At 36.1% G+C, this 22695-nt stretch overlaps 1 protein-coding gene and 1 non-coding gene across 3 annotated transcripts in view; one reads left to right on the top strand and one right to left on the bottom strand.

Moving 5' to 3' along the window:
- LOC110126585 (disintegrin and metalloproteinase domain-containing protein 18) overlaps positions 1 to 22695 on the bottom strand; it is a 102197-nt gene that overhangs the window by 1643 nt on the left and 77859 nt on the right. The window contains exons 16-19 of one of the 2 annotated variants that reach the window (XR_002310482.2): positions 21376 to 21559; positions 16909 to 16989; positions 11335 to 11446; positions 3164 to 3223 (exon numbers count right to left, since the gene is read on the bottom strand). Coding sequence is in view for 1 of the 2 variants with exons in the window: in XM_020876315.2 (XP_020731974.2) it covers positions 3164 to 3320; positions 11335 to 11446; positions 16909 to 16989; positions 21376 to 21559 (534 nt within the window). In the remaining variant the exon portion in view is untranslated. Of the gene's footprint in view, positions 1 to 3163; positions 3321 to 11334; positions 11447 to 16908; positions 16990 to 21375; positions 21560 to 22695 lie in introns of both variants that reach the window. The other variant, XM_020876315.2, reaches the window with a different exon arrangement.
- On the top strand, positions 18365 to 18468 carry LOC139032673 (U6 spliceosomal RNA). The gene has a single exon (XR_011485252.1). It is a non-coding gene; the product is annotated as a U6 spliceosomal RNA (small nuclear RNA).

Raw genomic sequence — 22695 nt, 5'->3', positions numbered from 1 at the left:
AAAGCAACAGAGGATGAGATGGTTGGATGGCATCATCAGCTCAGTGGGCATGAGCTTGAGCAAATTCCAGGAGATAGTGAAGGACAGGGAAACCTGGCATACTGCAGCCCATGGGATCACAAACAGTAAGACACAACTTATTGACTGAACAACAACAAATGTATGTGTTTACATATAAATACAAATTTATATGTGTAAATATATAGCTTTACATTTATTACTTTATTGCTGATTTATCATTTAGTATGAGGCAAAATAATTACAGCCATGAAATGATTGAAAATAATAAAAATTCATTTATTTAGTGTTGTATACTTTTGGTTCTTTGAAAAATCCATGGTTTAGAAAGACTAAAGTGAAAGGCTAAATAGAATGTTTCCAGTCACTACAGAGTAAAGAATATGCCTGTCAATGCAGGAGATGTGGGTTTGATCCCTGGGTCAGGAAGATCCCCTGGAGAAGGAAATGGCTACCCACTTCATTATTTTTGCCTGAGAAATCCTATGGACAGAAGTGCCTGGTGGGCCACAGTCCATGGGGTTGCAAAAGAGTCAGACATGACATAGCTTATTTAATCTGTGGCATGTGGAAAATATATTTTCCACATATATTTCCCACACATATTTCCTTTAGGCAAACTTACTGCAAATGTGGATAAAGAGAATCACATTCTACTATTTGAAACTTGGAAAAAGATACATTGCAGAAAAAAAAATCTTTACACTATAAATAAGAAGATGCAGTTAACATTAATAAGAAAATAAGAAATATCTAATTTCCTTCATTCAAAATTAGACATACATATATATGTTGAAAGGCATTTCGATGAATATAGTTCTTTCAACAAACGACCCTGGACTATTTGGCACACATCTGCAGAAATACAAACTTTATCACATATGTCATAATTTCAAATTTTGCTTCAAATTTTGCACAAAAACTGCCTCAAAATGAATCATAGGTCTAAATGTGCATTGCAAAGCTATAAAACTTCAAGATGAAAGCATAGGAGAAAATCTGAGTGACTTTGGGTTTGGTGGTGAGTTTTTAAATATAACAGCAAAAGCATAATCCAAGAAGGAGAACAATGATAAAATTTTAAAATGTTTCCTCAGCAAAAATTACTGTGATTTGAATGAAAATATGACACATATGTGAAGAAAAAAAACCTCAATTTTTATCTGATATAAGGAGAAGAGGGCAGCAGAGAATGAGATGGTTAGATAGCATCACCAACTCAATGGAAATGAATTTCAGCAAACTCCAGGAGTTAGTGGAGAACAGAGGAAACCAGGCTTTGCTACAGTTTGCTACAGTTGGTTTGCTACAGTTCATAGGGTTGCAAAAATTCAGACAACTCAGCTACAACAAATATGTGATAAAGGACTTATCTGCAGATTATCTAAGGACAATTGTGTGTATACATGTGCTGTACACATATATCAGATTCATATATCTGCCTGTTGTGAGGTTCTAGAAGCAATGAAACCCAAATAGCAAGGAGCAAACCTAGCATCTAGGTCTGCAATATTGTTTCCCAATAAAAGAAACCAAGAATCCTTGTAGAAAAGGCTGCTTCTAGGGCTGTGACAAGGAATATACAAGATAATTCTGAAACACCCTTTATGAAGCCTGAAAGTGAAGAACTACTCAAAAACCAAAAACATATATGGTACATTTAGCTGCCTTTATTTTTTTAATAGATTTAAGTATAAAAAGTGAGAAAAATAATCTTACAGGTGTTTTCATGTTGTCAGGAAATAGCTGACAAACACTACTTCCTCCAAGTTATCAAGATTGATATTAAGTTATCAGTTTATAGCATTTGTCTTTGATGTGATGTGATGAGAATGATGTTCCAACTCTGTGAACTTATTACCTAAACCCATAGCCCCAGCCTAATGCATGATGGAAATAAACATATGGCTACAAGATAAACACTTTTTTTCCCATCTGGTAAAAATTATGTATTCAAAAGCTCCAGTATACACTTACAGAATAAACAAAGATGGAAGGCTTAATGGTGCACATCCCAGCTCTGGTGGGAGAGTTTGTAAAGGAACAGTCGTTAAGGCTGGGACAGCATGAATTTTGAGATATGGAGCTGTACTCAGCATGTACATTACTCAGGTTCCCTCAACAACATTACCTGTCACGGTGTTCTTGAATTCTCTTGTTTTCTTTTCCTCTGTAAAGTGTCAAGATGGCCAATTAAGTCATTTTCTCTTTCAGTGAATATGATCCAACATTTCCCTAAATGACATACATGTGATGTGTGTGCAGTTGAATGTGTCTTCATCAAATGGGCTTCCCTGGTGGCTCAGATGGTAAAGAATCCACACGCAATGCGGGGGATCTGGGTACAATCCCTGGGTCAGGAAGATTCCCTGGAGGAGGGCATGGCAACCCACTCCAGTATTCTTGTCTGAAGAATCCTGTGGACAGAGGAGCCTGGCAGACTACAGACCACAGGATCGCAAAGAGTCAGACATGACTGAGCGACAAAGCACAGCACACAGTAATAGTTTTCAAAGAAAATATCACTTTGAGGCTAAAATCCTCATTCATGCTGTCACATATTGGGATTAATATAAGGGTTTCTTGCCTTCAATGAGTTAAAGAGTTAGGTCATCAGAAAGGAAGACACACAAAAGTAAGAATATCATGCACAAGTTTGTCAGAAACAGTATCTAATTTCAGATGAATTCTGCAGAGATTTTTTAACAACATTTGAGACTACCAAAGAGACAGAAATATTTTGAGGTTCAAGGATTTATTAATGACATTTTTAATATAAATTCTAAATTGGATAAAAAGGATTTCTCTGAAGGAAACAAACACTGCTACTTAATTTAGATCCATTTAGAAAGGAACCTAAAATGATATACCAAATAAAGTTTTCTCATATTAAGTGCCTAGTACACTGTGGAATGCGCATCAGGAAAACAGTTCTAGAGCAGTCAAAATTTTGATTTGCTTTAATGTGCCTGCTAACAATGAACTATTGGGAAAACAAAATGGATAAAAGGACATTTGTTTTAGATTTTAACATAGCACACATTTCATAATAAATATAACAAGTATTATATAATTATGAATTAATGACACTGGTTAATGACTAGCACAATTTAAGATACTAAATTATTTGAAAAATCTTACTTACCCCTCATGTTCCACACTTTCTTTGTTGCATGATTTCCTCATTTTATTTCGCTTCATGATCCTAATGGCGAAAATTATGAAAAAGGGCAGAAAAATGTAGAAACATAAAATAAGCCAGTTCTGATGTGTATTGTAGTTTTTTTTAATAAACATTGTATCTGAAAGTGAAACACAGAAATAAGTGGATATTCACTGAATGTTTGAATGCATTTGTATTTATCTCACTTTAATCATATGCATCCTGGAGGAGGGAATGGCAACTCACTACAGTATTCTTGCATGGAGAATTCCATGGACAGAGGAGCCTGGCGGGTCACAGAGTTGGACAGCAATCATATGCAGGAGGGAATGGCAACTCACTACAGTATTCTTGCATGGAGAATTCCATGGACAGAGGAGCCTGGCGGGTCACAGAGTTGGACAGCAATCATATGCATACACGTAAAATCATATACATAACTGACAGTTTAAGACCTCACAAACTGTCATATATGATAAAATAAAAGGGCATTTAAGCTTGTACCAAAAACTACAATTGCATATTTTTCATAGGCTTACTCAGTTCAGTCAGTTCAATTGCTCAGTCATGTCCGACTCTTTGCGACCCCATGGGCTGCAGCATGCCAGGCTTCCCTGTCCATCACCAACTCCGGGAGCTTGCTCAAACTCATGTCCATCGAGTCAGTGATGCCATCCAACCTCTCATCCTCTGTCATTCCCTTCTTCTCCTGCCCTCAATCTTCCCCAGCATCAGGGTCTTTTCCAATGAAAGTTCTTCACATCAGGTGACCAAAGTAATGGAGGCTTACTAGTCATCTTTCATGCATATTTTTAAAGTATTATGATACTGTATACACAGTTTGAAGTCTGTTTACTACATTCATCCTATTTATTTATTTAAAAGGTGACATATTAGTAGAGCTTAAGTTAAAAACTTAGCAATATGCTGTGAAAACTCCCATCCCTTCCCTTGCCAAGTCACATAGTTTTGCTCCTTGAAGGAAACCATTTTTAGACTATGTTTCTCCATCCAGTATTTATATTTTATACATATGAATAAAATCCATTTCTATACCCATATTTGTGTCTGTATCTACCTATATGTAATGTGTGTGTTCTGTGTATTTTTTCCCTCTTGTTGACAGTCAACAACATATTATGCCCTTTCGCTATCTCTTACACTTAAAAAATTTAAATATTACACAATTCCCAAAATCACACAATAAATAAATATATTGGCAAAGAATTAGAAAAATAATCCAGATCTCAAGGCATACTCTGCTAGAGTCTCAAAAGCACACACCAGGACATTTTCTAATCATAATTCTGTTTCAAAGGTTATAAGTATATTGCTTTCCTCCATTGCTATTTAGTTAGTAGATTTTTTACAGAAATATAACAATATTAACAGACACACATTCACACCATCATTTCACAGCTCAAGGAATTTTCTAAATTGAACACATCTATGTAACCAGCACCAAATCCAGGAAAAGTAATATTACCAGCATTTCACTACCTCCAATCTGCTTTCTTTCAGCCACCATCCATGGAAAATCACTAATCCATGGATCATTTTTGACAGATTATAACCTTTATATACAGTTACATTGTATGTATTTATATCCTATCTGATTTTTCGGCTCAATATTACCTTATTTGGGGATTCAGCCAAATTATTGTTTATAATTGTAAAATATTAACTATCATCACTGCATATGATATCTTTATATAGAAATAACAGCTATAAATATATTGTTTCTTATGAGCATTTGGGTAACTTGCAGTTATGAGTGTTATGAATAGGGCTGCTATGAATATTATACTACATGTCTGTTAGTCAATGTATGTGTGCATATCTCATAGGTATATGCCCTTGGGAATGTGATGCTTACTTATATCATGTGCCTAAACTGAACATTTGCAACTTTTCCAGTGATTTTCCTAAGTGGTTGTAGGAATTACATTCACATTAGCAATGGATGAGAGTCTTGGTATAACTAGTATTTTCCTTCTTTTATTATATAGTTATTCTTGCAAAGAACTGACTCATTTGAAAAGACCCTGATGTTGAGAAAGATTGAAGGCAGCAGGAGAAGGGAATGACAGAAGGTGAGATGGCTGGATGGCATCACCGACTCAATGGACATGAGTTTGAGCAAGCTCCAGGAGTTGATGATGGACAGAGAGGCCTGGCGTGCTGCAGTCCATGGGGTTGCAAAGAGTTGGACACAACTGAGCGACTGAACTGAACTGAACTGATTCTTCGTATATGATGAAATGTGAACACTGTAACTGTACAATGGATAAGATATAGCAAATGAGGCATACACTTAAAAGATTATTTTTTGTTTTGATAGTTATGGATTTTCTTCAGTTAGTGTAAAATTCTTATTATTATTGGTAAGGAAAATAAGTTTAATGTCTGAGATTTGACAACAAAATAGTGTGACTCTTGTGTTTGATGTCATTTAAATTTTGTGATTTTTAACAGATTTACTATTAGACGCATAATACATGAATCTATTTGAGATGTACATTATGTGTGTGTGTGTGTGTGTATGTTTATATCTATACAACCACCACATCAATCAAAAGACAGTTGACTCCTGAACAGCAGGGTTGGGTGATGCACTCCAAGCAGTCTACACACCCATGTTTAACTTTAACATCTGTCTTCCACATCTGAGGTCCCTCTGTAATGCAGGTTCCACCGTATCTGCAGCTGCTCTCCCATGGATTTAGTCTACTTCTGATGCTATAGTACTGTGGTATTTATTGAAAAAAATCTGTGTACAAGTGGATGTACTTATTGTTCAGTCACCAGGTTGTGTCTGAGTTTTTGCGACCCCATGGACTGCAGCATGCCAGGCATCCCTGTGAATGCACAAAGCAGTTCAAATCCATGTAGTCCAAGGCTCAACTGCAGTGAATCCATCCATCACCCACAAGTTTCTTCTTGCCCATATAATGCTGCTTTGCTGTCACTCCCAACACAAGCAACCACTGATCTAATCAGCATTCTCTATCAATTAGCTTAGATGTTCTACAATTTAATATAAATAAAGTCATACAGTCTATATTCATTTTAATTTTGCTTCTTTCACACAGGGTAAATGTTGACATCCATCCACATTGGTAGTTTTAACAGTAGCTCATTCCTTTTTTATTGTTCAATAATATGCTGTTTTTTGAATACACCACACTTTGTTGATCTGTCACCTGTTGGTTTGTCTTTGGGTTGTTTTCAGATCTCATCTATTACATGTGAAGCTGTTATGAACGTTTGTGTACAAAGCTTTGTAGGGATGAAGGCATTCTATTCTCTTGGGTAAACAGTAAAGAGGCTGCATTACATGATAGGTGAAAGAAACTAAGGGCTTCTCTGAAGGCTCAGTGATAAAGCGTCCACCTGCCAGGGCAGAAGACACGGGTTCAAGCCCTGATCCTGGAAGATCCCATACGCCAAGGAAAAACTAAGCCCATGTGCTCTAGAGCTGGGAAGCCACAACTGCTGAAGCCCTCACGCTCTGGAACCCGGGCTCTGCAACGGGAAGTCACTGCAGTGAGAAGCCCGCACACCACAACTACTGAGTAGCCCCTGCTCACTCCAACTAGAAAAACCCTGGGCAGCAATGAAGACCCAGATCAGTCAAAGATACATAAATAAGGTTATTTTAAGAAGAAGCTGCAACAGTACAGTTTTACATTTCAACAATAGTGTGTGAGACACTGTCCTCACATTTTGGCAAAACTTCATGTGGTTAGCCTTTAAAATTTAAATAAATTTTAAAAGCATGTAACAGCAACTAGTTGTGATTTTCGTGTGCATTTCTTTGATGAACAATGACATTGGGCATCTTTACATGTGCTTATCTATCACCTTACATCTTTAATAAAGTATCCATATTTTGTCCATCTTTACTGGGCTGTCTGTTTTCCATTATTAATTTTCAAAGATTATATTGTGAATATCAAATTTGTATACATTTGGAATATAAATACTTTATTAGTTATATACCTAACTCTAGTTATATACAAAACTCTTCAAGTGAGTTTTGACGAGCCAAAGATTTTCATTGTGAAGATGTCCACGTTTTCAATTTTCCTCCTTAGATTGTGCTTTTGGTGTCACATGTTAAAAAAATAATTCTTATTTAATTCAAAGGCAGTCAGGTTTTCTCATATATTTTCTTCTGGAAGTTTTACACATTTAGGCTTCACATTTTGGCCTGTGATCCACTTTGAGTGAATTTTTACACATGACGTCGGAACATGTACAGAATTATTTTTCTTCTGCATATGAGTATATAATTGTTCCAGAACTTTTTGTTGAAAAAGCTATCCATTACTCACTGATTTGCTTTGCACTTTATGGAAAATTAGTTTTCCATGCATCTGTGGCTCTACTTCCAGTGATTTATTCTGTTCCATTGATCTATATGTCTATATTAAGATCAATGTTACACTGTGTTGATTATTGTAACTTTATAGAAAGTTCTGCAGTTGGGTGGTGTATTTTCTCCAATGTCACTCTGTTTCATTATCTTGACAACACTAGTCCCTTTGAAATTCTGTATAAAGTTTATAATCAGCTTGTCAATTTCTGCAAATGAACCTGATAGATGATTAACAAAAGGATTTTCCTAAGTGTATAAATAAATCTGGGGAAAACTGACCTTGCAACAAGTGTTTTCCAAACTCTGAACATAACTGTCTCTTCAGTTACTTAAATTTTCTTTAATTTATCTCGGCAATGGTTTGAAGTTTTCAGTGTACAAATCATGTACTTTTCCACTGAATTTATTGCTAAGTATTTTATTTTTTATGCTGCTATGAATAAAATTGCTTCCTTAATGTAATTGTTGGATTGTCTCTTTTTAGTTTGTAGATATACAATTGCTTTTTGTATACTGATCTCACTTTCTGCTACCTTACTCTTTAGGTTTTAGCGACTCAGAATTTTCTGCATATAGGATCATATTACCTATACAGAAACACTGATTTTCTTTTTTCTTTTTAACCTGTATGCTTTGGGAGGAAGGATATACTGACTAGACCCTCTGATATATTAAGTAGAAGTAATCTGCAGCAGTCTTCCCTGGTGGCTCAGTGTAAAGAATCTGCTTGCCAACGCAGGAGATGCAGGTTCGATCCCTGGGTGGGGAAGATTTCCTGAAGAAGGAAATGGCACTCCAGTATTCTTGCCCAGGCAATCTCATGGACAGAGAAGTTTGGTGGGCCACAGTCCATGGGGTTACAAATAGTCGGACACGACTTAGAAACTGAATGATATAACAACAAGCTACAGCCACAGGTGAATGTATAGCCAGCCAGCCTTCCCTCTTCCCTGCCTTCTTTCCTGGCCACACACTGCTCTTTGTGGACAGAGCCAGATCCTGCCTTCCATCAGGTGACATGGCCATGGTGACACCTTCCATGGTGACATAGCCAATGTCACCATGTTCACCTGTGAATAGCCCCTGCAGTCATGCACTTGTATGTTCCCAGCCTGATTCTTGTCTCTGGCTTCCACTGCATGCCCTGGGGTGAGCATCCAGCCACAGAAGAGCATGTGGACACCCAAGGCTCCTGCAGCTGTTTGTCAGATCCAGATCAGGTTCTGCCTCTCTGACTGGCCCACACCACCGTGCCTACCTGTAACCAGCCCCTGCCTTCAGCTCTGAACCTGCACACCCCCAGCAAGACCTCCATCACTGACCTCCAAGACTGTGCGTACACCCAGGGGAGGAAGAGAACAGCTACAGGAGAGCATACTCTAGCTGTTTGTTGGATCCAAATCACAGTTGGAATTCTGACAGTGGTGGGCATCACTGTGCCTACCTGGAGCTAGCCTGTCTGGGTGGGCACCTGCATGCCCCAGAACTTGATTTCCCCACCCCATCACTGATTTCCCTTGCAGTATGCATTCACAGAAGTAGAGTGTGAAGCAATAGGAAAGCGCACTGACATTCAGGACCATTGGAGCAGCCAGTGAGCCTGTGGTTGGCTCCAGCCATTGCCACCTACCCCAGCCCTGATCACTACAAACACATCTTCAACTGACATCTGCCACCACATGGATACCTGCACTTGGGCCCCACAGCCAAGTGTATGCACACCACTGTCTCCAGTCACTACTGTTGCCCGAGCTTGTCCTTAGCTATACTTTTAGACTTTAGGACTATGATCCATTTTGAGTTAATATTTGAAAGTTGTGAGGTCTGTGACTAGGATAATTATTTTGCTTATGGGTGTCCAGCTGTTCCAGTGAAATGACACAAATACAAGAAAAATTTTACAAATGGATACATATGAAACAATTTGGGCCGTGTAGTCCAATAAGAATAAAATGCTCTCCTCCAATTAAAAATAAATAAATTAACTAAAAAGCAAGAAAAAACGTTGATATAGACAGAAACCAACACACTATTGTAAAGCAATTATCCTTCAATAAAAATAAATAAGTTAATTTTTTTAAAAAGGAAAGTGAAAGTGAAGTCGCTTAGTCATGTCTGACTCTTTGCGACCCCACGGACTGTAGCCGCCAGGCTCCTCAATCCATGGGATTCTCCAGGCAAGAATAAACACTCATCAAATACACGACTCTGTGCAACACCATAGAAGGCAGTTCACCAGGCTTCGTGTCCCTGGGATTCTCCAGGCAAGAACACTGGAGTGGGTTGCCATTTCCTTCTCCAATGCATGAAAGTGAAAAGTGAAAGTGAAGTTGCTCAGTTGTGTCTGACTCTTAGCAATTCTATGGATCACAGCCTACTAGGCTCCTCCATCCATGGGATTTTCCAGGCAAGAGTACTGGAGTGGGGTGTCACTGCCTTCTCCATCAAATACAACTAGAATCTAGGATTTATTTTATTTATGTATTTTTGTGTAATTGCTGTGACTAGGACTTTCAATTCTGTGTTGGATGAAAGTAGTGGGCATAGGCATCCTTGTCTTATTCCTGATCTTAGAGGAAAAGCTTTCAGCTTTTAACGATTGAGTATGATTTTAGTTTTGGCTTTGCCATATGTGGACCCCACCTTGATGAGGTAGGATCATGCTATACCCACACCGTTGACAGTTTTATTTCTTGAAGATGTATTTATCTGCTTTATGTTTGGCTGTGGTGGGTCTTCATTGCTGAGTGCAGGCTTGCTCTAGTTCGTGACAAGCAGTGGCTACTCTTGGTTGCGATGTGCGGGTTTCTCACTGAGGTGACTTCTGTCGTGGAGCTCAGGCTCTAGGGCATACCTACTCAACAGCTGCAGCGGGTGGACTTAGCTGTCCTGTGGCATGTGGAGTCCTCCCAGACCAGGGATTGAGCCCATGTCCTCTGCATTTGCAGGTGGATATTTAAGCACTAGACCACAAAGGAAGCCCTGTTAAGAGTTTTTTTTTTTTTTTAAATAGATGTTGAGTCAGTGAGTAGCAACTTTCCTTCATTCATGGAAACTAGAGAAAGTATAAACTTGTACTTCATCACTCAAAATGTGATTTACTATTATTTCCTAGTAAATATGTATACTTATATTTTGTCATACATTTTTCTCTAAATTTCATTCAAAATAAACACCTTACCCTACATGTGTTTTTAAATAATCTGCAAAATTTTTAATAACATGGAATGCAAATAATTTGCATAATGTTCATTCATCCATATTTATTTTTCATTCATGCTATTATGTTTATTAGGTTTTCCCAGATGGCATTAGTGGTAAAGAACCTGCCTGCCAATGCAGGAGATATAAGAGACTTGGGTTTGATCCCTGGGTCAGGAAGACCCCCTGGAGAAGGAACTGGCAACCCACTCCACTATTCTTGCCTGGAGAATTCCATGAACAGTGGAGCCTGCTGGGCCACAGTCCATAGGGCCACAAAGAGATAGACATGATTGAGGTGACTGAACATGCATGATGTTTATTGAAACTTGAGTACTATATTGCATTTTAGTAACTGAGTTGATTAAAACTGGGTGTCTCTGTGGAAAGCACATTGCAAACATTATTTAACATTAATTTAATGAAAGCCACTATTCAAAGTAACTCTTTTAGTCACTTGGGATCATGGAAGATTTTAGTTAATAGTGTATTTCTTTATTTCATGAAGCATCCTATTTTGATGCGTTATTTTAAAAGCATCCTAGAATTTAAAAGTTAAATTTCTACTCACGAAGTTTAAGATTTCCATCATCAATACTTCCTCCTGGTGAACCAATTTGTAATTCACAATCTGGAGGTGCATAGTCAGGAATGCAATGACAATTGCCTAAATTATTACATATCTGAAACAGAAAAATATGTAATTACTATAAATCATGATAGTCTCTGTATGTCATATATACTTACATTCAAAAGAATAAAATCCCTGATCTTCTAAATTTGTTGCTGTTCAGTTTCTAAGTTGTTTCCAACTCTTTGGCACCCATGAACTGTAGCACAACAGGCTTCTCTATCCTTCACTATCTCCCTGAGTTTGCTCAAACTCGGGTCCATTGAATCAGTGATGCCATCCAACCATCTCATCCTCTGTTACTCCCTTCTCCTCTTGCCCTCAATCTATCCCAGCATCCGGGTCTTTTCCAATAAGTCTGCTCTTCCCATCAGGTGGCCAAAGTATTGGAACTTCAGCTTCAGCATCAGTCCTTACAATGAATGTTCATGGTTTATTTCCTTTAGGATTGGCTGGTTTGATCTCCTTGCTGTCCAAGGGACTCTCAAAAGTCTTCTCCAGCACCACAGTTCAAAGGCATCAGTTCTTTGGGATTCAGCCTTTTTTATGGTCAACTCTTACATCCATACATGACTACTGGAAAAACCAGAGCTTTGACTATATGGACTTTTGTAGACAAAGTGATGTCTCTGATTTTTAATATGCTATCTAGATTTGTCATAGTTTTTTTTTTCCAAGAAGCAAGCATCTTTTAATTTTGTGGTTGCAGTCACTATTCTCAGTGATTTTGCAGTCCAAGAAAATGAAATCTGCCACTGTTTCTACTTTTCTCCCATCTATTTGCCATGAAGTGATGGGACCAGATGCCATGATCTTAATTTTTTGAATGCTGAGTTTTAAGCCAGCTTTTTCACTTTACTCTTTCATCTTTATCAAGAGTCCCTTCAGTTCCTCTTCACTTTCTTCCATTAGAGTGCTATCATTTGCATACCTGAGGTCGTTGATAGTTCTCCAGCAATCTTGATTCCAGCTTGTTAGTCATCCAGTCTGTCATTTTGCAGGATATGCTCTGCATATACATTAAATAAGCAGGATGACAATATACATCTTTGACATACTCCTTTCCCAATTTGGAACCAGCCCATTGCTTCATGACTGGCCTTTCTTGACCTGCATACAGGTTCTCAGGAGGCAGATAAGGTGGTCTTGGTATTCCTATCTCTTTAAGAATATTTCACAGTTTGTTGTGATCCACACAGAAAAAGTGTTTAGGATAATCAGTGAAGCAGAGGTAGATGTTATTTCTGGAATTCCCTTGTTTTTCTGTGATCCAATGGATATTGGCAAATTTACCTCTGGTTTCTCTGCCTTTTTTAAATCCAACTCATACATCTGGAAGTTATCGGTTTATGTACTTCTGAAGACAAGCTTGAAGGATTTTGAACACAATCTTGTTAGCATGTGAAATGAGTGTAATTTTATGGTAATTTGAAAATTCTTTGGCATTACCTTTCTTTGGAACTGAAATGAAAACTCACCTTTTTCAGTCCTGTGGCCACTACTGAGTTTCCAAATTTGCTGGCATACTGAATGTGGCACTTTAACAGTTATCATGTTTTAGGATTTGAAATAGCTCAGCTCGGATTCCATCACCTCCATTAGCTTTGTTCATAGGTATGCTTCCTAAGGCTCACTTGACTTCACACTCCAGGATGTATGGCTCTAGGTGAGTGACCACACCATCATGGTTATCTGGAACATTAAGACTTTTCTTCTACAGTTCTTCTGTGTATTCTTACTACCTCTTCTTAATCTTTCCTGCTTCTATTAGGTCCTTGCCATTTCTGTCCTTTATTGTGCTCATCCTTGCATGAAATGTTCCACTGGTATCACTAATTTTCTTAAAGAGAGCTCTAGCCTTCCTCATTCTATTGTTTTCTATTTCTTTACAATGGCCCCTTAAAAAGACTTTCTCTCCTTGCTGTTCTCTGGAACTCTGCATTCAGTTGGGTTTATCTTTCCCTTTCTCCTTTTAGGCCATTCAGGAATGACCTAAATCAAATTCCTTATGATTTTAGAGGGTAAGTGATGAATAGTTTCAAGGGACTAGATCTGGTAGACAGGATGGCTGCAGAACTATGGACTGAGGTTTGTAACATTGTACAGGAGGTTTTGAACAAAACCATCTCTAAGAAAAAGAAATGCAAGAAGGCAAAATGTTTGTCTCCTAAGTTTATTAACGACTATATAACTGATACATAGGGCTTCCCTCGGGCTTGATAGTGAAGAATCTGCCTATAATGCAGGAGACCCAGGTTTGATCCCTGGGTCAGGAAGATCCTCTGGAGAAGGAAATGGCTACCCACTCCAGTATTCCTGCCTGGAGAATTCCATGGGCAGAGGAAGCCTGGCAGCTATACTCCATGGGGTCAAAAAGAGTAGGACATGACTGAGCGACCAACACACAAAAGAGGGCCTTCATCCACTAGTTAAGTCCCACTCCACTGCTAAGCATTTTATGTGTTACATATATTCACAGATAAACATATGTACCCACATCCACAAACACATAAACATTCGTTCCCAGGTTTTTGCCAAACAAATATCACTAATGATATATTATGAATTTATTCCCATACTTGAAGGTATAAATATAGGGCTAGCACATTTTAAGAAATAGACATTTATGGTTATTTCCTATAATTATATTGCAGACATTGTGTTTTGTCCATGTATGCTGATAATGATAAATTTGGGGGGTTTAAAGATTATTGAAATTTTAAATCTCTTTTCCCTACATATCAAAAGTGATTTCAATAAAATGAGTTTTATTTATAATACTGAATTCCAAAAGTTTTCTTCTAATTTGCACATCAATATCTCTGCTTTTTGATATTTAGTGTAGTCCGACTTCCCAGGTGGCCTTAGTGATGAAGAATCTGTCTGCCAGTGCAGCAGACCCAAGAGATGTGGGTTCAACCTTGGGTTGGGAAGATCCCTTGGATTAGGAAATGGCAACCCACTCCAGAATTCTGGCTTGGAAAATTCCCATATACAAAGGAGGCTGGTAGGCTATGGTCTGTGGGGTTGCAGAGTCGGACACCACTGAGCACACACATACACACACAACACACTGGTGATAAACATTCTAATGCAAAATTTTGAAATTAAGACTAAAATAAAATTTATTTCTTATTTCAAATCTAATCCCCAAATTTTCCCCTATCCTGAATTAACATAAACAACAGAGGTTACCATCACTACATTTTTACTAATGTAGTGAAAGAAAAAAGATGGTCAGCTAGAGCAGAAGCAATAACCAAATAAATATTACTAAATTTTATTAAGTGAAGAATGACTTGCTATTTCAGACTAGATATGTAATTTGACTTTCTAGTGTTTGGTGTTTAGTCGATAAATCGTGTTTGACTTTTTGTAACCCCATGACTGTAGCCCACCAGGTTCCTCTGTCCATGTAATTTCACATGTAAGAATACTGGAGGGGGTTGCCATTTCCTTCTCCAGGGGATCTTTCTAACCCAAGGACATCCTAGCAGAAAAAATGAAATGAAAACATATACCTTAGTCCCTTGTCAGTAATATTTTTAATGTCAGAAAATGAAGAAAAGTAATCTCACAACATTCAGCACAAAGAAAATGGAATTAAACTACCATCACATTTCTCTCTGACAGGACTGAAGGCAACAGAACAGTCCAACTGAGCTTATAAAATTTTGGGAGAGCAGAACTAAAACTTAATAATTTTGTGCCAACAGAATGAGTGATTTTTTTTTTAATGTGGAAAGACAAGATTTTTGCATTGTTGATATCGTAGACCTCTAAATGTATACTGCACAAGATATATTTCTCTCTACTTTAAAGTAGTATCCCGGCACCCTATCTCTCCCATTAAAGTAGATGAACAATGCCATGTTAGAAACAATATTTATCTAGAATATCAAATCTAAATAGATAAATTCCCTATAATATAAATTTTAGAAAAAAATTAACATAATAGACCAAATCTCTTAGGAACATCAAAATAGCTATATTTTGGATTTTTTAATAAAACTTTTTACTGTAAAATAGAATGTACATAAACCTAGTCTTACTGGAATGTTAACTTCATAATGTATAAAATATCAAATTACAACAAAGATCCATCTAATCAAAGCTATGGTTTTTCCAGTAGTCATATATGGATGTAAGAGTTGAACTAAAAAGAAAACTGCACGCTGAAGACTTGATGCTTTTAAACTGTGGTGTTGAAGACTCTTGAGAGTCCCTTGGACTGCAAGGAGATCCAACCAGTCCATCCTAAAGGAAATAAGTCCTGAATATGCATTGGAAGGACTGATGCTTAAGCTGAAACTCCAATACTCTGGCCACTTGATTCAAAGAACTGACTCATTTGAAAAGACCCTGATGCTGGGAAAGATTGAAGGCAGGAGAAGGGGATGACAGATGATACGATGGTTGGATGGCATCACCGACTCAATGAACATGAGTTTGAGTAAGCGCCAGGAGTTGGTGATGGACAGGGAGGTCTGGTGTGCTGCAATCCACGTGGTCTCAAAGAGTCGGACACAACTGAGTGACTGAACTGAACTGACACTTGAAACTAATATGATATTGTATGTTAATTACAGCTAAATAAAATGTATCAATAAACTGCAACCTATAAGTTTGGTTTGAGACTTTACACAAAAATATTGAGGCTGAAGGCTTAAAGCAGAGAATTGAACAAAGAAGTGCAAAAGATCAGGCCAACAATGATAACAATGAAAATGAACAACAATGAAAGTAAAAAACAAAAACATGAAAATGTAGCTATCCTTTTTGTTTACAGAAAAATTTCATAGAAAATTCAAGACAAGCAGCAGCATTCTATATCTTCTAAAACCAATCACGTAAATTGTAATAATGAATATTACAAAACTGAATACTGATAAATTTTTTATCATTTCTATAATGTTGACTGAATCATACACTGATTTTCTTTTTGGAAAGCAGTAAAACAAGGGACCCAAATTATGCATTTTTTAAGAAGTAAATATTAAATGCAAAAGTAACTACAAATCTGTATTGCCAGATTAAAATGGATAAGCAGTTGAGAATAAAATGCTTTTTGCATAAAGATACTTTCTAGTAGAAGCCTCTTCATAAAAACTTCAGAAATTCTCTAACATGTCTTTAAGAATATCTTCTGTAAAATATTACATAGCTATAAATTTTAATTATGAAGAGTATGAGGAAGAAGAAATATGTTCACAATATAAGTAAAATATGCATTCATTTGCATGAGAAAATGATTTTTTAATTTAAACGTGTTATCAATTTATAAGTTTTGAGTGCTTACAATAAATTCAGTCCACATATAGTACAATTCACTCAATAGTGTTTTGATCAGTTGGAAATCAGCTGATTTTCTTTATATTAGTTAGCTATTCCTAGGCAAGATTGGATAAAAGAGCAACTTAGATTTTCATTTCTACCAAACAGGATGGATTTTTTACTTTGAATTACTCAAAAAGTAACATAAAATTTAGAATTACAAAAACAAAAATTTCTTACCCCATTTCCTCTGCATTTTATAGTGGCATTACAATTATATTCCATTAAAGAAACTTCTTTGCAGGTTTTATTTACACAATACTAAAACAAAACAAGCAATATTTCATAGTTATTTACAAATCTGACATGAGGAGAGAAATAACTATATCATGTGTATACAAAAGACACTTTTGCTGAGACTTTATATTATGCATCACTCTGATTTTGGAACAAAGATTCTGTCAATCCAATACAAAAATCTAAACAATAGTAAGAGTTTAAAAAAAAAACAAAAAGTCTGAGCGCGTTTGCCTTAACACAGTGTAGTGAGGTCATATAATTTTTGTTTTGATACTTACAATTGGGAACTGAAATGAGAATCACCATTATGGGAGCTAATGTTCTGCTATGAATAATTAGTTAGATTAATATTAATGATTTGTCTGCTCAAAAACTGGAAAATAATTTATTATTTTAGCTTCAGTGTATAATATAAATTATTATTTTGGATGGTAAATTATCATAAATCCTTGTTATAATGCTAATTAGAATAATCTATCAAAAGAAATATTTTTACCTAATATGTATGCATTGCAAAACCCTAGTTATGTTGAAGTGGTTAATCAGGGGTTAAATTAGTCATTTTTTCCTCTCATTTACTTTTCTCTATTCTTTAAGAGAAGCTCCTAATTTATATTCTCTTGACTTCTTTAAATACATCAGCATAACACATGATGAAATCATTGAAAAGAAGAATGAAATTTAGCATTTTGCAATTATTTCCTGAAAATTAACATATAGCCAATGAGTAAATGATGTTGTGTATACCAGTCCATTTTTGCTGTTTCTCTTGGATATAATATTGGAAGTGCTAGCCAGAGCAATAGGCAAGAAAATATGAAAAGCACACACATTATAAATAAACGAGTAAAATTATCTCTTTGCAGATGATATAATCTTGTATGTCAACTCTAAAGACTCCACATACACAAAAGTTTGTTAGAACTAGTCAATAATTCAGTAAAATTGCAGGGTAAAATATTAACACACAAAACTAAAGACATTTCTATAACAATGGACATTCTAAAAAGGAAATTAAGAATACAATTCAATAAAAAATAGCATCCACTATTATTAGAAAATTAAAATTAACCAAGAAGCATACAATGAAAACTAAAAGAAATACTAAAAAAAATTAAAAAACAGAAAAATAAAATTTATCCTGTGTATATAGGCTGGAAGACATAATATTATTAATATATCAATAATATCCAAAGTATCTATAAATTCAATGCAATCTATCAAAATTTCAAAACAGATTTTTTTTCATAAATAGAAAAACCCATCAAAAAATGCATGTGGAATCACAAGAGTATATATAGCTAAAAGTCTTTAAAAAGAATAAAATTGAAAAATAAAAAATAAAAAGAATAAAATTGGAGGACTCACACTTCTTGATTTCAAAACTTACTGTATTGTTCACTTCAGCAGCACATATACTAAAATTGGAATGACACAGAGAAGATTAACATGGCCCCATGCAAGGGTGACACTCAAATTCATGAAGTGTTTCATATTTTTAAAAAACTTTTGCACACTAAAAGAAACTATAAATGTGACAAAAAGTCTACCCTCAGAATAGGAGAAAATACTTGCAAATAAAGTAACTGACAATCTTCAAAATATAGGAACAGTTCATGAAGCTCAATATAAAAAAAAAAGAGTAATAAAAAAGTAAGACCTAAATAGACATTTTCCAAAGAAGACATATAGATGACCAACAAATACATGAAAAGATGTTCAACATCATTAATTATCAGAGAAATGCAAATCACAACTACAGCGAGATATCACCTCACACAGGTCAGAATGGCCACCATCAAAAACTCTGCAAACAATAAATGATGGAGAACTTGTGGAGAAAAGGAAACCTTCATGCATGTTGATGAGAATGTAAATTGATGCAGCAGCTATGGAGAATAGTATGGAGGTTCCTTAAAAAACTAAAAATAGAATTGTCATATGATCCACCAATCCCACACTTTGATATATATTCAGAGAAAACCATAATTTGAAAAGACATATGCACTCCAATGTTCACAGCAGCACTACAATAGCCAGAACATGGAAGCAACTAAAATGTCGGTCAACAGATGAATGGATAAAAATGTGATATATACATACAATGGAATATTATTCAGACATAAAAATGAACAAAATTCTCATTTGCAGAAACATGGATTGACCTCAATAGCATCATACAGAGTGAAGTAAATCAGAAAGAAAAACAAAACAAAACAAATATTGTCTATCAAAGCATATATCTGGAATCTAGAAAAATGGTATAGATGACCTTATTTGCAAAGCAGAAATAGAGGCACAAGCATAGAAAGCAAATGTATACGTACCAAAGGTGAAGGAAGGGTGGGATGAGTTGGGAGATTGGGACTGACATATAATACAGTATGGATGCTATACATAAAATAGAAAACTAATGATAACCTACTGCACAGCACAGGGAACTCTGCTCAGTACCCTGTGGTGACCTAGACGGGAAGGAAATCCAAAAAAGAGAGGATATATGTGTACATATGTCTGGTTCCCTTTGCTCTACAGAAGAAGCTGACACAGCAGTGTAAAGCAACTATACTCCAGTTTAAAAAAAAAAAAAAAGTAAGTACTATATGAAAACCATGTGGTTCTGGCGTAAATTCAGACAAACTGACTAGTGAAACAGATTTTATATGGTCAAGCGAATGCAATTAATGCCACTGAATTGGATACTTGAAAACGGTAAAAACTGTGAATTTTATGCTATGTACATTTTATCAAATTTAAAAAGTTAAAAGAAAAACTTGTACAGAGGTGTTTGGCTCCCTTAAGTCTCCTAGATAACAGTCATGATCAAAGTCTCTGGCAATCTTGATTCGTTTTCCAAAATTCTACATGTGAATTTAACCACCTATGCTTCCTTATTTTTTATCAAACCACATAACTAACCTAGAGTAAGGGAAAATGCCCTGTCTTTACAAATCCAAATCTTTCTTATGAATCTAGATTTCTCAAATACCATTAATATTGCTTTTCAGATCATCTAGATGAAACATAACTATAATTTTAAAGAATACAAGTCACAAAGTTATATCAATTGACAAAAAAAAGTATTTGACAACATTCAACACTTATTTGTAATGAAAAATAAAACAAACAAGCAAAACCTGTCTTTATTTGAAAATGAAATGATTGTCTACATACAAAGTTCTAAGGTTTCTACCAAAAAAGTTCTATAAATAATAAAATAATTCAGCAAGTCTTTGGGTACAAGTTGAATATATTTAAAATTGCATTTTTATAAACATGCGAAAGATGAAATTAAAAATGCAATGTCAGTTATACTTACTCCAAAGTGAATAAAATGTTGAGATGCAGTCGAACAGAAGATACACAATATCTATACCTTAACAATTATAAAATGCTGGTGAAAGAAATCAATGACTACTTAAATAATTGAGGCGACTTAACTATTTTCATGGATTGAAAACTTCAACATAATAAAGATATTCACTCTTCCCAAACTATAGTTTTAACACAATTCTTATTAAATTTCTGAAAAGTTTTATGTTGTCTCATAAAAATTCATTTGAGCTTCCCCAGTGGCTCAGAGGTAAAGAATTCACTTACAACGAGGGAGCCATAGGAGACATGGGTTCGATCCCTGGTTTGGGAAGATTCCCCTAAAGGAGGGTATGGCAACTCACTCCAGTATTCTTGCCTGAAGAAATCCATGGACAGAAGAGCCTGGCTGGCTACAGTTCATGGGGTAACAAAGTGTTAGACATGACTGAGCAACTAATAGGGCTTCTCTGATAGCTCAGTTGGTAAAGAATCCACCTGCAATGCAGGAGACCTTGGTTGGATTCCTGAATGGGGAAGGTCTGCTGGAGAAGGGATATGCTACCCACTTCAGTATTCTTTGGCCACCCACTTTGAGCAGCACTAGCAGAAAAGAACCTGCCTGCCAACACAAGAGACATAAGAGACCCAGGTTCAAACCCTGGGTCAGGAAGATCCACTGGAGGAGGGCATGGCAACCCACTCCAGTGTTCTTGCCTGGAGACTCTCATGGGCAGAGAAACCTGGTAGACTATAATCCATAGGGTCACAAGAGTTGGACAAGACTGAAGCAACTTAGCATGGCATGGCATAAGTTTATTTTACAGTTTGTATTGAAAGGTGCAGGGTCTAGAATAACCAAAACTATCTTTTGAAAGAAAAGTAAAATGAGAAGAATCACTCCGCTTATTATTAAAGTCAATGTTATTTGATAACCGAGGCTTGGTTTAATAATCTTTTCAATATCATATGGGAAATAAATGGCAGCACCAGGTTCAAATCCTCTCTGTATGATTGGGATAGTCATCGTGGAATATAGTATCTGATAATTACATAATTTAACACAGGTAAATGCAAGTGAACATGTTTTGTTACCATCTGTGCACCACACATGGTGCCATCAGCCACATAGGTATCATCTCCTCCACCTGATCTCACTGATGATGCAAGAGTTATGCACACAAGTCCTTGAGAATATGAATAAACTGCAGATCGAACATCACTTCTGTAAGTACTATTTTGTGGCCAAACACAAGCTAATTTTCCACAAAGAACATCCCTGGAGAGGAGAAACAAAACAATATCTTGTCATTCTGTCCTTTAATGTAACATAAGTTTTGAATAAGTATTGTATCACATCAATGATAACATAAAAGTTGTTTAACCAATAGTAAAAAATCAGAAAAATACCAAAATGACACTGTGCCCTAGAGTGCACATCTGAATTGACAGAATTAATTGGCACAGCAGAAGCAGAACTGAACACTATACAATAAACTCAAATGTTCAGATATGCTTTCATTTCCTATTTTAGTGCTCAGTTTTGTTATCTAGCCCATTACACTGATCACACTCTGAGAAAATTCTTCACCTGCTCCCACTTTGATAAAGCTTGACCAGCCTGCTGATTTGTTACCCAACATTTGTTGAGAGTGGCTGACTGCATTTATTTACACTTTGAGCATATTTCGAGACCCTTCTAATTATGCTCATTGTAATGGCCATGATCTTTAGTCAGTAAATCTATTTAATATACAGACTCTTCATTTTGATCCCAAGATTCTTTGAATATGTTGATATTTCCAGTCATTCTGTATTCCTTTCCTGAGAATTCAGAAACTTTTAGACCTCATATTTGGCATAAACCATACCAAAGTTTATCCCATAAATAGTTTGTTTACTTATCAATGGGTAGAATACTGGCTTCTCTAAGAGACTTCCAATATTCCTAGTTTATGCCCTGGAAAATAACTGATGTCAGTTCTTGCTCTTGGAATTACTCAAATCTAACAACTCTCATCCTCAAATGAAAAAACAGTTCTTAGTTATTGACATATATTTGTTGAGCATGTCAATGTTATCTCTCCAAATGTCTTTCATTTGAAAATTTCATCCATTTGCTCTAAAAGACCATGGGCAGGCTTTTTAAAAAATGATTTATTTATTTGGCCTTGTGGCTTGTAGAATCTTAGTTCCCTTGACCAGGGATTAAGTCTTCACCCTCAGCAGTGAAAGCATGGAGTTTTAACTATTGAACTCCTGGTGAATTCTCCATGGGAGGTCCTTTTAAAATAACAGAGATTAGCTTAACGGTATCAAGTGAGGGCTTCTCTGGTGGCACAGTGGTAAAGAATCTGCCCACCAAGATGTGGGTTCAGTTCTTGGGTTGGGAATATCTCCTGGAGTAGGAATGTC

The sequence above is a fragment of the Odocoileus virginianus genome, chromosome 32, assembly GCF_023699985.2.
Source record: "Odocoileus virginianus isolate 20LAN1187 ecotype Illinois chromosome 32, Ovbor_1.2, whole genome shotgun sequence".
Lineage (NCBI taxonomy): Eukaryota > Metazoa > Chordata > Mammalia > Artiodactyla > Cervidae > Odocoileus > Odocoileus virginianus.
Note: the sequence above shows the minus strand (reverse complement) of the source record. Positions and strands in the feature narration are given on the sequence as shown.